Source organism: Falco biarmicus, chromosome 3 (assembly GCF_023638135.1).
Source record: "Falco biarmicus isolate bFalBia1 chromosome 3, bFalBia1.pri, whole genome shotgun sequence".
NCBI lineage: Eukaryota > Metazoa > Chordata > Aves > Falconiformes > Falconidae > Falco > Falco biarmicus.
In genome coordinates, this window is record NC_079290.1 from 27,359,385 (window position 1) to 27,375,571 (window position 16,187).

General features: G+C 34.3%; 1 protein-coding gene across 49 annotated transcripts in view; it reads right to left on the reverse strand.

Annotated features, from left to right (window-relative positions):
* RIMS2 (regulating synaptic membrane exocytosis 2) overlaps positions 1-16,187 on the reverse strand; it is a 484,966-nt gene that overhangs the window by 324,192 nt on the left and 144,587 nt on the right. For 2 of the 49 annotated variants that reach the window (XM_056332935.1, XM_056332939.1), the window contains exon 1: positions 15,403-15,847. The exons of 45 other annotated variants lie outside the window; for them this stretch is intronic. In XM_056332935.1, coding sequence (XP_056188910.1) covers positions 15,403-15,524 — 122 coding nt within the window. In that variant the 5' untranslated portion in view covers positions 15,525-15,847. Of the gene's footprint in view, positions 1-15,402; positions 15,848-16,187 lie in introns of those variants that run through there. 2 more of the 49 variants (XM_056332937.1, XM_056332938.1) reach the window with 2 other exon arrangements.

Below are 16,187 nucleotides of genomic sequence, written 5' to 3' on the forward strand. Positions count from 1 at the left end.
AAAGCTTTTTTTGTTTTTCAATAGATTTATTTGAGTAGCCTTAATGAAAGTTTTAGTTTTCACAGACTCAAGCTGTGGTAATTTGAATTTCATTAATCTTCTATTACTTATTTAATTTAATTTTTACATAATAAAATTTTTGTGTTTATTCTCTAAGCAGCACTATCAACAACCACAGTACCTAGATGAAAGAATAAGAATTATTTTATAAAGACACTACATCTCAACCACTGAAAAGGACAGCATTTCTCTATCACACTATTTGAGATACATATGAATAGGATACATAGTTCTTTTCTGCATATGAATCTTCTTACAGCCTAAGTAGAAGGAACTGCTTTTACCTAAAGAAAAATAAATTCTTAATGTTGTGAACAAATATTTATTCTTTAGCAACTTCTGTTTTCTTTAGAAGTTACACCATCATTAAATATTTCCATACCTTATAATGCCAAAATAACCACTCAGATCACTGTAACAAGGATACACCGACCTCAGTTAGACAACTGATTCAAGATCTGGGTGCATCTAATAGTCGTATTCATATGAGGTGATTAATATTAGTCTCACACTCTCTTTCTCAGAATACTCTGAGTTTCATAATTACCATTAACTGGTTAATCATCTTCAGCATGTAAAATGCAATGTGAGCCAGGGGTATGAAGGTGGAATCTAGGCAGCAAGGAAATTTTCAGGGAATAGCAATTATAGCCTTTGCACTCACATCCTTCTGTAGATGCCAGCTCCCCCAAAAGACAAAGCTACTACTACCTCACCTTTTCTGGTTAGCAAAACACTTAAATTAATGTAGCTGCCTAAAATATGTCAGCTGGTTTCTGCGCTAAAATATCTGTGTCTCTCCACCAATTTCACAGGAAGCCTATGGTGCTTTAATCAGTATCTGAAGTTAGCTGAGACAGAGCTGGGCAAAGGTCTCATTTCCTTCTGCAGCCTACAATGCTCTTGGTGCCTCACACAGTCTTTTAAGCTCAGTATTAGCTTTTGAAATATTCCTTCTAGATTTTGAATTTTTAATACAAGCTCTATTTCATGTGTTTGTAAATATACTGTCTGCCTCAAATACCTTATACAACTGAAAACTATTTTAGCAATGCAAAGGGTAAAACCTTTCTGCTGAAAACTTAGAAATTGCAGATAAGTGTAGCGAGCATTAAAAATGCCTTCAGAACCTATATATTCTGTCCCTCGAGGTTTTTGCTCTTTCTTTTTACATACACTTAACTTCTGAATTAAGTCTTGTAAAGAAAGACTTAATATAGAATTGGAATTTAAGAAAACACAATTTCTGATACCGTTTTAACTACAAACTTCTCACATGATCAGGTAACATTTACATCTTCGGAAAAAAAAAAGGTGTTAGATTGGTGCTAGGTCAAATTAATATTTCACCTTATGGGAAGAAGTTCATATTTTATCTGTGATATTATTCCTTAGATAACATTGCAAGCAAATAATTTATAAGAACTTTTGTGTAAAATGTAACATACAAACACAGTCCATTCTTCTGAAAAAAGGTGTTTCTTGTCAAAGGGATAATTTAGGTAAAGGCTAAATAAAATTAATTTTAGTTTCTGTTCTTCTACTTGCATTGGACTGAAAGACAGTAGAATTCGCAAAATATAATAGAAGTGATGCTCACATGATGCATAAAACAACAGAGACAGTAGCAATAGTATTTGCTCTGTTAATAATGGTATTTAGTCCATATGTTTTAATTAGGCATTCATGTACTGGAAACAATAACTCCTACTTAAATGTAATGAAAGATAAACTTCCAGCGATAGTACTGAAATTTCAGCTGTTAGTATACCATACTGTATTGCCAGACAGTAAAAATAATAAAAAATGCCTCCTTTTTCTAACTTCACCTGGGAAAAAAAATGACAGAAATAGAACATAGCTAGAGATGGAAAACATTTATTAGATCATCTAGTTTGTTTCCATGACAATGAAGGATCTTTCTCTACAGTACATCTTCTAGAGTTTTCTCAGTCTAATTTCAGAAGTTCTTAATTTTTTTAAGTTTAAACCATTTCCTATGTGATTTTTTCTATAATGTGTTAGATTAAAGAATTTGCATGGGCATTCAGTCAAAACCTTCTATTGATCACATCACACTTCAGGATTTTTAATTTCCTAAATACGTCTCTTCCCTTCTTGCTGTTTAAATAATTAATTCCTATACATGCTGCTCATTGGTCTCCTTTGAACTCTGGCTAAACCTAGACATATTTCCATTTCTCATCATTATTCTATTCTGGCTTTTTTTAACCACCTTTTATGGCTTTTCTGAAATCTAGATTTGCTAAAAATGTATGTCCAGAATTATGCACAGTGATCCAAGTGCCAGTGCCTCAGAGTTGTTTAGGACAGCATGTTCCACCTTGAATTTCACAGTTAGAAATACTACACAAAACCTAAGATGGTGTTCAAAACTTTTCAGGTAGGTGACAACCTGCCAGTCATGGTCCGTCCCAACAAAGGCACCTCTGGGGTTTATGTGGGAAAATATTAAATTTCCATTCTACAAATGATGTTTATTTAAAGTTCACTGCTATTTTCTAAAAGCCTGTTATCTCAGTCTTAGTTCCTGAGTAACATACAATAAACATATGTTCATCACTAAGAATTTGAATATAAAGGTCTTTTTTCCAATTAGTTCACTAGAAGCCAAAATTCTCATCAACATACAGAAAGATGGTTTAGGGAAGGAGTGTAAGGATGCTTAGGAGGAACACTGTACAAGTTTTTTCATGGCAGAAATGTGCAGTGCTTTTACTGTGTTAGATTTACTGAGGACAACAGTAGATATTGTAATCCTCCTTAAAAAAATAAATTCTTTCTTTATGTATAACTTAAAATAATTAAACCACCAGAGTAAAAACAATCTCTATTGACTAATGATGATCAATAACGATTCATGGAAAGCAATCTTTAGTTAGCTGTTTTTAGCCTTTTTTCATTTTTCATTAGCAGATCATATAGCTATAAAGAAACTGAAAAAGGTTAAACTAGTACCTTATTCCTCCCACTGTTTGTACAGAGTTGGAAAAAAACAAGACCTAGTATGTACATATTTAAAATACTATGCTACAAAATTAAAGTTGCTTCAAGATACTCAGACAAATCTAGATTTCCTAAGACAATGCTAGGAATACCTAAGGTTTTTTGTTTTCCTTCACAAAAGCAACAGTTACATTTTCTGCTCCAAAGGAAAAAGAAAAAAAGGATTTAACATTAACTATGGAACCAAAATTAATCTATGATAGTACATGGATATCTGTATAAATGTAGTATCATTCCTGGTTAAATATTCAACCTGCCTTACTTATTATACATGATTATATACCACAAATAAAATGCAGCATCCCTGCAGCAGAAAGTGCAGCTAATCAGCACAAAGTGTATAGAGACAGAAAATATAATCAGGTGAAATGGAGGCTATGCTTTCACTGCAGAGTTAATACAGACTTCTGCTGTGATGTTGACAGTATCCTTCCTCACAGCGGCTCTCATAAACCTCTTCTTCCAGTTCACCAAATTGGACTTCCTGACATGTTTTGAGTACAGGCAAAGTCCGGGTGTGTGGTGTATATGCAAAGGTCCCTACTATGACTGTATCAGTTTCATGCTGGCATTAGTCAATTTGCAATCACTATAGAGTGCATTAAAATTAATCATTGTAGCATTTTCTTGTATTTTTTCTGTGTATCCAGTTCAGTCTTTGCTAAAACACACTAAAAATACACTGCATAGAAGTGGTTAAGTACAAACCTTGTCAAAATAATAGAAAATAAAACTTTCTTTCTAGATCTGCTCAGTACATAGACTAATCCCATACAGTGCTGATAAAAATCTGAAATTAATAGATTTGCCTGAGAATATATTACCTTACCTTGGTTTTGATTATAATTTATAGTGCACTTTCTTCTGGAAAATTAAGAGAGCCATCAATGGCCGTTAGTGCAAAATCATTTGAAAAACTGAAACAAAGATAAGCTATTTGCTTTTAGCTAATGATATAAGCAGGAAAGATGTTGAACTTTGAGCAAAGCGCTTTTGTTATGCAGCAGAATGAGATTCATCCCCATACAAACTAACTAGGAAAGAACTGAACATTTATGAAATCTGTTATTTACGTACATTAAGATAATGAAATATTCCATTCTATTGCCACAGTTTAAATTTTGCATTACATAAGGGATGCATGATTTAATAAGGATATTCACTTATTTTGCAGCATTTTCTTGTCAGGGGAGAGAACTGAAGCAGGAAAAGGAGAAAAATACAGATAAGCAAGAGATACAAATAACACACTGCAACTCAGTGAACAGGTCTATATGATAAACCATTTCCTATCTTATTTCCACACTGTTGCACTCTTTAGATTTCAGTGTACTTTTCCCACACATTTTCATGGCAATTACAATGAGCTAACTGTTTGCTGGAGACGAAACCATATATCACTAACACATCACTCCAAATTTGAAATTGTTATAACGACTCTCCCAGAATTCAAGTAAAGCTGATGTATTGCCAAAGACCTATTAAAAAATATCTTTTTCTTTCTTCTTTTTAGTTAGCTCATCTCACTTAAGCTGAAGCAGCAGTAGATTTGAAGCTAGTTCTCCATCTGACCTAAACTGTTGTTTAAATATTCACTTGCTCGAATTGAAGGTGATATTATGCAACAGACTTTTTTCTATATGACACAAGAACAGTTCAGATATCAACCCACGTGATCACAATGAAATACTGATTTATGTACCCTGAATAGCTTCAGTAGAAAAGTGATTACTGAGACAGCATTTAGACACCAGTGATTATTCAAAAGGCTTCCCAGCTAAAGGTAAGTAGGAAATGTACAAATTTCTCACCTGTGTTTATTTCTATATTTAGCTGCGAACTCTAAAATGTAGACTTACTCACAGTGGGTTACATCAACAGACCAAAACCCAGTAAAGTTGCATTAGTTGCATGGAAGTACTGCAACAATAAAATCCACAAACAATGCAGATCTGCAGTTTTTTCCCCATTCACCATCAGAAGGCCACAAAACACCCCCTGCAGAGCTAAGGATCTTTTTTCTGTGCTTAAGAGAAGAACAAGGTACTTCTGTACAGCAGTGCAATCTTGTAAGCATAGTCTCTGTGCATCTTATACAGTTGTCCAATTTTTTAGTGTCCCTGTTACACTTGACAACTATTATGATATATTATATATTATTTTATTAATTATACATTTTACATTACATTAAATAAATTATATTCTATTATATTGCATTAGGGACATGGTTTATTTGTGGACTTGGCAGTACCAGGTTAACAGTTGGACTCAATGATCTTAAAGGTCTTTTCCAACCCACATGATTCTATGATTATCAAACATGCTTAGTGCACATCATCACACTTGTTAAGAATTTCTTTGGAAATACAAATACATTTGCTATATTTGTATATGAATAGAAAATTGAGAAATTATGTTCAAGTCTTAAATTAATGAGAAAACCTTTTGAAAGACCTGTCTCAAGACAAAGAGGACACAGCAGCTGTGTAGCTGACAGTATGCAAGGAAATAGTGTAGTTAGTAATATGATGCGATTTGCAGCTGGTATGACATAGAGGGCATCCTTGGTGCACGTGAAGGGTAAGGCACAAAATCCTTGTGTATCTCTAAGATATTTAAGTTAGTCTGCCACATGAGCTAAAACCTAAAGATTAACCTAGATTCCCAGACAACAGAATGCAAATTTAATTTGACCTTTCACTTGTGCATACTTACAAACCCAGGATCATGAAGACTTCTGCAAATATTTATAAATTAAACTTCAGAGACTCCCATTAAATATTAAATATGACATATATCCCAGAAAACTGCAGCAGTGAAGTTTATATGATTTTCCTGGCACTAGAAAGGAGATGTTGACAGTGGCAGGTGTAGAATTCAGACCCCTGCACCCTGCAGTTCTTTGACTGAACGACACTAATACCTTCTTCTCATGCTTTATTCCAAAATAAGAGATTTGAATTACTATTAAAAGCACGAGGAGTACCTTATAATCACCATGATTATGCTGTGTCCTACAAATGAGCATACTTTAACATTAAAGATCCATGCTAAGCACAAGCAAGCTTTTCTGCACATAAATTGAGTTGCTGTGGTTTTAATATCATAGTTCTTGTTGCATTTTAAAATCCTTTCTGTCCTTCCTTGACACTTTTCCAAAACTTGCAAAAGCACGACAGTGAGATGAAGCTGCTTTTACTGTTCTAAGCGCCTAAACAGGGCACATAGAAGCTTTTACTGTAGGTTATTTGAATAATGATCAAACAGTGTTAGAGTCACCGTGATACAGAAGAACTATAAAATTTGTGTCTTCCCTAAAAACCACATTTTTCTTGTAACTTTACAGCAGAACAATGCCACCATTAGCACTGAAAAATAGAACGCCTCAAGTGAATAAAACAGTGATTACCCTTGGGGTCCCAACATCCATGCAAAATGCACTTGCTCTGAGTGCAATTTGAAGACACAGGAGGAACAACATAAAAAATGCTATTAGGAAAGTCAAGACATTTAAAGAGAAACATTGGTATATAGAAGAAGAAAGGGTAAGAGAAGAGATTTTATGCCTGCTGTTTCAGCTGAAGTTTTTAATGAAAATGTTTTTTTAAACTATGTTTGTATATCTAAATATCATATATGTATCATAGTTTTTAAATTATGTTTGTATATCTACACTTGCAAATAAATTTTGTAGGAGTCGAGATAATAAATCAATAATTAGAGCATAAAATCATCTTGAAATTCTGAGGTTCCATCTTTTAGTAATGTTTTATTCATCATCTTCTGAAGTCACTATTCTGAATGAGTCACATGGAGAAATATACTAAAATTTTCAATAAATATTCATTTAATTATTCTACTACATATTTAATAATTAAATGAGTTGTTATCTACTTAAAAATATATGTGCGTAGTACACACCATAAGGTCCCATCTGTGATGCACAATAGTTAAACCACACACTAAGTTTCTTTGGTTATAGAGTATTTCTCTGTGACTTTACATATTTTTCTATAGATTAAAAATTATAACTATTTTAAAACAATTATCATACTTGCATTACATTGCTTGTCAACTTAATTTTGTGCACCCTTTAACACGTAAAGGTTATTGTTCCTATTATAATATGTATGGCTATTACTATCTGAAAGACATGGACTAAAAAATAATTTATTGAAAATATTGATGAAGTTTCACAATAAAGTATTATCTTGAATACCAGAAGATAGGAATTTGGAAGTATATCTTTATCAGAGAGATAAGTCAAAAATTGCAGGGAGGATAAAGTGTATTAATCAAGACATGTTTCATTCTAATACATAAAGACACCATGCAAATTCAGTCTGACTTCTGTACAATAAATCCAAATAAATTTTTATTCTAAAACAAATAAAATTAATGTTTTGGCAATTCAATCTGTAATCCCTGTCAAACAAATTTGGGACAAAATACACAATATTTTCTCTAATACAAAACATTTTTATTTCATTTCTCATTCTTATTTCTTGTCAGGTTAAGAAAAAAAAAAAAGCAGAAACCCAAAAGCAGCTACCAGATAGCTGCCTTTGCCTCCCTACTGCAAAGCACATGCTGAAGAGAAGCCAAGGACTTGAAATACTTCCAACTTCTGCTTCAAACCTTTTATCTCAGGATAAAGCTAAAATGATACCATTACCTCCAATACTCATCTTGGATTTCACAGTTTTTCAGGGGCCAATATCATATTTTTCATTCCTTTTCTCAGAATCTTGTAAATCACCTGAGGCCTAGATACCAACCTTTCTTGAACTGATTTGAAACATAGTGTTTTCTATGAGTAAAGCTTCATTCTACCTTTATAGCACAAAATCAAGAGTACATTCCTAAGAAATCTTAAAGGGACATTACAGCCACAGTTAGTAACTAGCAGGACAGCCCTGTCTCACCTGACAGGAAAGAAGCAGTGTAGCTGCTCTTCCATCCTCCCCAGTTTAACCAGACCTACTGTCCTGGGTTTGGCTGCCACAGAGTTAATTTTCTTCCAAGCGCAGTGCTGTGTTTTGGATTTAAGATGAGAATAATGTTGATAATGCACCGATGGCTTTAGTTGTTGCTAAAGTCAAGGACTTTTCAGCTTCTCATGCCCTGCCAGCGAGAGGGCTGGAGGGGCACAAGAAACTGGGAGAGGTCACAGCCAGGACAGGTGACCTGAACTAGCCAAAGGGATATTCCACACCATATGACGTCATGCTGAGTATATAAACTGGGGGGGGAGTTATCTGGGTAGGCAGGGTCCAGGGTCACTGCTCGGGGACTGGCTGGGTCAGTGGTGGTGAGCAACTGTATTGTACGTCACTTGTTTCTTTCCTTGAGCATTATTTCTCTCTTTGTCACTTCCCTTTCCAACACAAGTAGTAGTAGTAGATTTGACTTAATTTCAATTTTTAAACTGTTCTTATCTCAACCCATGGGGTTTACCTTTTTTCCCCTGATTCTCCCCCCCACCTCCCACTGGGGGAGGGTGGGCAGTGAGTGAGCAGCTGCCTGGTACTCTGGTGCTGTCTGCAGTTAAACGACAACACCTGCACAGCCAAACTTCCCACTTTTAGTTGTGGTATTCTGTCCACCTGTAAGTTGTGATAGCAGAGGTTTAAATAGGTTTCCCTTCTAATTCTCTTCCTACCCAGAATCACACTATGCCAAAAAGATCAAAAAGAGAAATAAACCCATCAAGAAACGGCAGGGCCCACAGCAACAGAAGTGGTCTTCCTCTGTTCCACTGTTTCAGTTCATCAGTAATGGTTGCAGGAACAGTGGCAAAACTCCTCTATCAAGGAATGCAAAGACCTATCTTAGTTCTAATAAATATTGCTTTTTGAAGCCCCATGTTTCTGCAATGCATTTTTATTACTATTACTGACCTGGTAAATGAATAGTGCCAGTGGTAGGCACATTATGTCATAGATGTATGCATGATTTAACTTGCTGACCCAAAAGGGAAAGAGCTAAAATGGTAAGGTAATGAATGAAAACAAAGTGAGGGACTACATGAGTGCTGTAACCATTTTTTTACATACTTGGTACTGAGCAAAGCAGGACTGGTGAAGATTCTCACCAGTGGGAGAAACTGAAATATTTATGAATATGAGTCTGACCAGCTACAGCAAAAGGTCTGGTGTATTGACTTTGTCTCCCACCAATATACCAAACTCTAAACTGAGACAGTATGGAACAAATTTGTATAGCATTTATGACAGTTTTATCAGAATGACAGCACCCTGAAGAAGGGTAAAATGGATAGCTGGGGCTAGTTATTGTTTCAGTCATCACAGTTCAATCTATCCCCAAATGTATCTTTCACCTAATCAAGGCTCATAACTAGCAACTTTGATTTTGATGTCCATTTGGAACATGCAGTTTTCATAAACCACTGGGTTCTTGTCATTGAGCAAATCTCTAAAATGTTTCAAGTTGAGCACACAAAATCACTAGTCGTATTTTACTAACATGGCCTTTGCTTTTTATTCTTCCAGAAAAAGAAGCTAATACTAACATCTTATGCAGATGGTCTGAGGAATGACAGGAATTATCTGAGTTATTCAAGAATGTAAAGAGATTCTTTTTATATGTTCTGATCAAAATTGTTGTACTTGGAAACTCAAATATAACTTAGATTTCTGTTGCTCTCACCTCTCAGGTGAGAAGAAAAAAAAAAAAAGGAGTTTTAAGGCATGTTGAATCATTTCCAAATCTAGGATTATTTAAATTTGTCAATTTAACATACTATCTGAATTGAGACAAATCATCTACCTCTGACCCATCCTCTTTTTTCTTCCTGGTGGGAGGTTAAGATCATATACCAGCTAGGATTTTATTACCATCATCAGACAACAGCAGCTGATACACAATGAGAATAGAGAGAAGCCTTTTATGGCTACAAATATCCACAGCTCTGTGAGATTCATTGAGGAAGCATATGTCACCTTATTAAATCTGTAGCAACTGAGGTGGAAGTAACAGAAGGGATCTCTCTCCAGAGCTGGAAGAGATGAGAAGAGAAATGGTTCTGTAAGGAAATCTCTTACTTTTCTCTCTCTGAAAATATCTGTAACAGGATGTTACAGGGATGGTTTTTCCTAGAAATAGGGATTTAAAAAACAAACCCAAAAGCCAACAGCTGCCAAGACAGGATGGAATACAGAACTGCTCAGAAAGAAATAGCTTTGAGGCAAGTTAGTACATTCAGTTGCTTCCTCCAAGGGAAATAGAAAGACGAGAAGATTTAAAAACTCATGCTGCTTGTCCCATTTTCTCCCAAAGTAACAAATTAAGGGCCAAAAGACATAGAGCACTCTATGAGAGGGATGCATAGCAAAGGTGCAAAAAAAGGCCAAGTGCACAGCTCTAAGAGCATCTCAACTTGCTGACCCAGCCAGTCTCCCCCTTCTGTTTAGAGAAGTGTTTATATATATATATATATATATGCATATAGGGGTTCATCTGGACATGGCTTATGCCTCCAATTTTAGGAAAAAAAAAAAAGGGGTCATTTGACATGGATAACGCCTCTCAAATAATACAGACATCTACAGCTGGTATTCGCTTAGTTTTGGAATTCTTGTTGTGAATTGTCTGATGTAAAACAAAAACAGTTAAGATCCGGGGGAGGAAATAGCTTTGCTATGCCTTTAACTCACTAAAGAAAAAATACATAGTAGAAATACAAGTAAAAGTTCTGGAATATTTTTTTTTCAACATTGCATGGTTTTTCAATTGCTAAAGCACATCAGCTGCAAATTTCAGAAAATTATTTAAAACAGGATTATATGAATCTAGTATCGAGGTTAAAAGAGAGCAGATGTGAAAATCCCAACAGACTAAATTTTTCAATGTAGTCATAGACAAGCTAGGTTTTGAAAAAGAAGAGAGGCATTTTCAGTTATTATTCTCTATTGTATGTCAGAATATATGCAATATACTCTCAGTTCTAAGACTACCAGTCTGTTTTTATCTTTGGCTTTTAGACTTAGAATATTTGAAAATGCAACATACTCTTAGAATTATAGCAAACATCTTGTTTTGTTGAAATAATACAGACAGAAAAAAAAACTCAAATCTATTTCACGGAAATATATCTACAAAATTGTTTCCCAACAAGGAAAAGAAAATTATGTTTTCTCTCAATGTCAAAGTAATCATTACTTGCACCATGACAAACAGCAATTGTCTGTGCCAGTAATTCTTGACATCACATGATGGCTTCATTACAAAATGGAGCATTAATAAATAGCTCATAGGTATATTTAGAAGTATATATATAAATATATTTATTAGGTATTTTAGTAACTTTTTGAGAATCAATGTATTTATGTAAAAGATAGTTATCAATGGATTGAAAATGTGAAAAGTCTTAAGAATCTTTACAAATACTGGCATTCAATTTAATGAAAGAAAATATAGTTTACTTTTTTAAAGGAAGTGTGTCTAATTTCAAAATGTGGACCACTCCTAAATCTCTGCTGTACATAGAATTTGTGAACAACATTTGTACTATTTTGGGGCTGAATATATTAGTTATCTTATGCCCCTGTGTGGCCAACCTAGACAACAAATTCACTTTCACATAGCTGTAGCAAAGAAGTAACGTGTTGTGGGAGAAACCAGGTAAAACCACTGCTTTCCATTCTCAGAGAAAAGCCATTATTATCTACTGCAATGGTAAAATTGGACTGACACTGCTCTGTACAGTTTGTATCATTTTTAGTCACAAAGGATACTCACCATTATGCAGTGATGTGTTAATCTGAATATTGCCCAAAGCAACTGTGACTTCACAAAGCATGCTGCTACAAATAGAGCATCTGACAGCACAGTATGTGTATCATAAATGCTAAAACAAGAATGGCAATCAGAAAATCCAGCTTAACTGATAACTAAAGGTTTGTAAAGACATTTTAAAACTTTATTTCATTGTCTTTACCCATTTGAATGAAAAGCATGTCACTGAAAGTCATAAAAAAAATACAGACTGCAAAAACACTGAAGTTCCTTTAGATGCTGTTTTAGAATTCAGATGTAATGTAAGCACTTCATATGTTTTCAGAAAAGGTCTCCTGATTTCTTTTCCCAGACACATGAAGAATTTATCCCAAAAACTCGGTATTTCCCAAATGCTAAGGATGCCAAACAATTCTTGTGACTTCCCGACATGAGGTAATTCTAACCATTTTTCACAAAAAGCAGCCCATTACACAGGAAATTGCACTACAGTCCCCAACATAGGTGAAACACAATTTTGAGGTAAGGTTAGAGCTCTTACTGCTTCAGCTGGCTGGAGTTGGTAATGTCAGACAGACATGCAGGACCAGAAGGAAGGCCCAGTAAACCAGCTCTCTTTTTTACACTCACAATAGCACCCTACAGCAAAGTATTGCTATATAGCTGGCAAAAGAGAATGGAACTGCAATATTCTTCCAACAGAAGTTGTTAGCAGAGATTAACTAAACTGATTTAAATGTTAAAATCAGTCTAACTCATGAAGAGTTTAATATCACTTGAGTCCTCTCACATCAGCTACTGCAACACAAAAATAAGTAAATAAAACCCCAACTCATATAAGGTTTCTATGCGAAATTATAAAAAACAGTTTAATAAACATTTCTGTTAATGTTTGGTATAACGTCAGAAAGCAAAGGCTGAGAAAACTGGCTTTCCTGCAACAAAATCACAGTGTATCAAAACTTTCAGAAGAACTGAAGAACACCAAGAACAGGTGATGTGAAAATTAATAGGAATATATTTTCAGTTACAGTAATATGCATACTACTTAGTTCCCTATGACTTTCTGGTTTATATTCCATTATCTACTATACTAGTAGTATGCATTAACCTGTTTTCTTCACATTATTACTTTGTGTAAGCAGCAGTTAATCATTCTGTGCTTAATGTCAGCTGTTATCTTTCTGGACTGACTTTTACTTCTTAGATGTAACAACAGAAAGAAAAACCTTAAAAAGAAAAAGGATCATCTCTTTTTAGTCTGACAAAGTATTTAACTTCAAAGTCTGAAGAGACAGACCACATTATACTTCATGAAAACAGAACCTTTTACATGCTAGAGGTATTTTTGTTTTCCTTACCAGTTCTGAAACATTAACTTTTAATGCATGAACAATTAGTTTTTAGCAAGTGCATTACATTAACTGTGTAAAGCTTTAAGTGAAAAATCCACATAAAATAAACACCACATTGATTTAATATGAAAAAATAAAATAGATTTTTTTAGATCAGTAAAACAGCAAAAAGTACTAGCCTCCAAAAAAAATATCAGCAAGATTTTTTAGTGACTATTCTATAGATTGCTTCTTCAAAGCCCTTTTATCAAGATCAAATTTAAAATACTGATACTCATTCAGAAGACAGAATCTTTTTACTCAATAACCTTAAATAACTTTCAACTAACTTTAACTTCAGAAGGCACAGAAAGCTTGACTTACTCTCTCGTGATTACTGCTGCATATTGTTAAAAAATTGCACAATGTTTTCTTGAGGCCAAAAGCATTGGTATCTAGAAAAACACGACATTGCTCCTTATACACATAGAACTATTCTAATCTCTAATAAGACAGACCATACTAGGTAGGAAGCTGGGTTTCCTAACAATCCTTGTTTGCCAGTCTTTTAGAAGAAATAAAATTCTAAATCTCAGGCACAGCAAATGCAATAAAATAATTCTTTGATGTCTTTTGATTTGAAACTGATACCATGTGCAGCTTTTGCCAGAGACTTACAAGCAAAATACATGCCTAAAAGCACCATGCACATGTATCTGTAAAAAAAAATAACAAAATGCATGCATGTTAATCTGCAAAAAGCATGCACTTTGACCTGCAAAACCAGATTCAGGACTTTGTAGCTGATTAGAACAGTTGCTAAGGGCTTTGTTGGTTGCTGCAGGCCTGAAACTATGCTCTCGGAAATATACACTGTTTTAGAATCACAGCTGATAATACATAAATTATTGCTCCATTTTGTAGAGCTTCAAAGATTTCACAGTACATCAAAGGGATGTGAGAAAAATCTCATTGACTACAGATTTCATATATATCTAAAAAAATCTGAATTCATTAAAGTGATTATGATTACTAAAGCTAGCTCCATTATTTGCATGCCTAATTAGAAATTCATAACCAAGACATCAAAACTTGAAAACAGTAACATTAAATAAATAGTAAAATATTCATAAAGAAAACATCAGCAGTAGCAGAGAGAATCCTTGCAAGAATATTCTGGGAAATAAAATGGTAACAGTTTTCTGAAGTATTAAGTGCAAATATCACTGTATTTAAGCAATAATATCCCATTTGAAGGGGATTTCTCCCACGTATACAGAGAAGATTAAAATGCTGGATATAGTCTCTGCAATATTACTTCCACCCTTTTTCCAGAATGTTTCCATCAGTGCACTATCTTTTTAAAAAACTACAGGATTCTTCTTCTCCCTGAACTGTACTCATACTCATTTAGATATAATTCTTCATTATTTTTACTGTTGATATTGAATAGCAGTATGAAAAAGTTCTAAACATCAGTATTATGGTATGTTTACTGAGTAATGCCACAAAAATGAATAATTTTTAATTCAGCTTACCCCAAAAAAAAACCTAAGAAACCAATTTAATAACCATCTCACACCAATAAACAACTTCTCCCTATCATTTCTAATTCCCACAAAACCATAGCTGTTCGTAAAAAGATAGACTACTGAGCTGACTGATCTGCTGTAAAACATCCACTGATTAGCTGTAATTTGGCCAGTTAAAAAGATTATTGAAAAGCATCACACACAGAATCTGTTTTCTAAAAATAAGAAACTGCTTTCTGCCTGTTTTGCACAAGGTATGCAGGACTACTAATTTACATCCTCCAACAAATTATACATGGTTAAGCAGACACATTTTTGAGCATTTAATCCTTTCACTCCCACATCCACACAGAAATAATTTTCTCAGCCAAATTTGTTTATGAATATTTAATATGCTTTAAGGATTACAGCTAATAATGCTAGCTTCTAATGGCAGCTAATGTATTTGAAAGATACATAACCATCTTAAATATTTTATTCTATCTTTGCTAGCTGTATTTCTGCAGACTGAGTTCTCCTCTAAATCCTTACATAAAACACAAAAGCACTAACAGAAGAGACTCACTGCTACCATAAAAATATTAATATCTAAGAGTGCAATTATAAAAGTACCCCACTGGAACACATGCAAATAAATTACTATCAGCATAAGCATAGAAATGGTAAGGCAAAAATGTTTCATTTCTACTCACCTAGTGTTGTTCAACGTTTGTCCAAAAAGATCATTTTGTAAAATATTTGGAGGGGATGAGAAAACCCCATGAAAATGAGATAAAACAGAATTGCAGACCTGGCGCAGTGTCTCAAATTGCATTTTCTTTCTCTTTCCTTCCCTTCTATTTTTCTTCACCACCTGTCTTAAAAGTCATCTATTTTGCACACACCATCAAATGCAAACATGCCAATCAAGTTCCATATTTCTCCTGATCTCTGTAAAAACTGTGCCTAAATGAGCAGGGGCTGATAGTTAATTGTACAGTCATTATTCTTCTAATACAGTCGTAGAAGATTTAGTACCCGTGCGGCTTTCTCCTGACTGTAGCAAGAATTCTAAACAGCAGTAAGCTTTTTGGGCATTCCCAGCTGAAGTGTGAAGCTGAGCTGCTTTCATGTACCCTACTCATATTTCTCTAAGCCTATTAAAAACACGCAGTGAATAGATGCTGTCGTCAGGAGTTTCTGCACATCTGGCTGCCAGCAATAAAATCTCAGAAGTAAAAAAAATGAGGACAAGGCATCCTCACACTGTTACTACTGTCTAATAAGAGGAGGATTTCTGCATCTTCCCCTCCTCCTTCTTCCCTCCCCTGTAAAAATGACTAATATCAGTGACCATGTACGTAGCTCTATTTTTTTTAATTTTTTTTCTTAATGTAAAGGTAGCTCTACAGGACAGAAAGAGCACTCTAAAAATATTCTTCATATAAAAAATAACATGTAGCACTGAGACTGTAACAATAGACCTTTTGTCTCATAT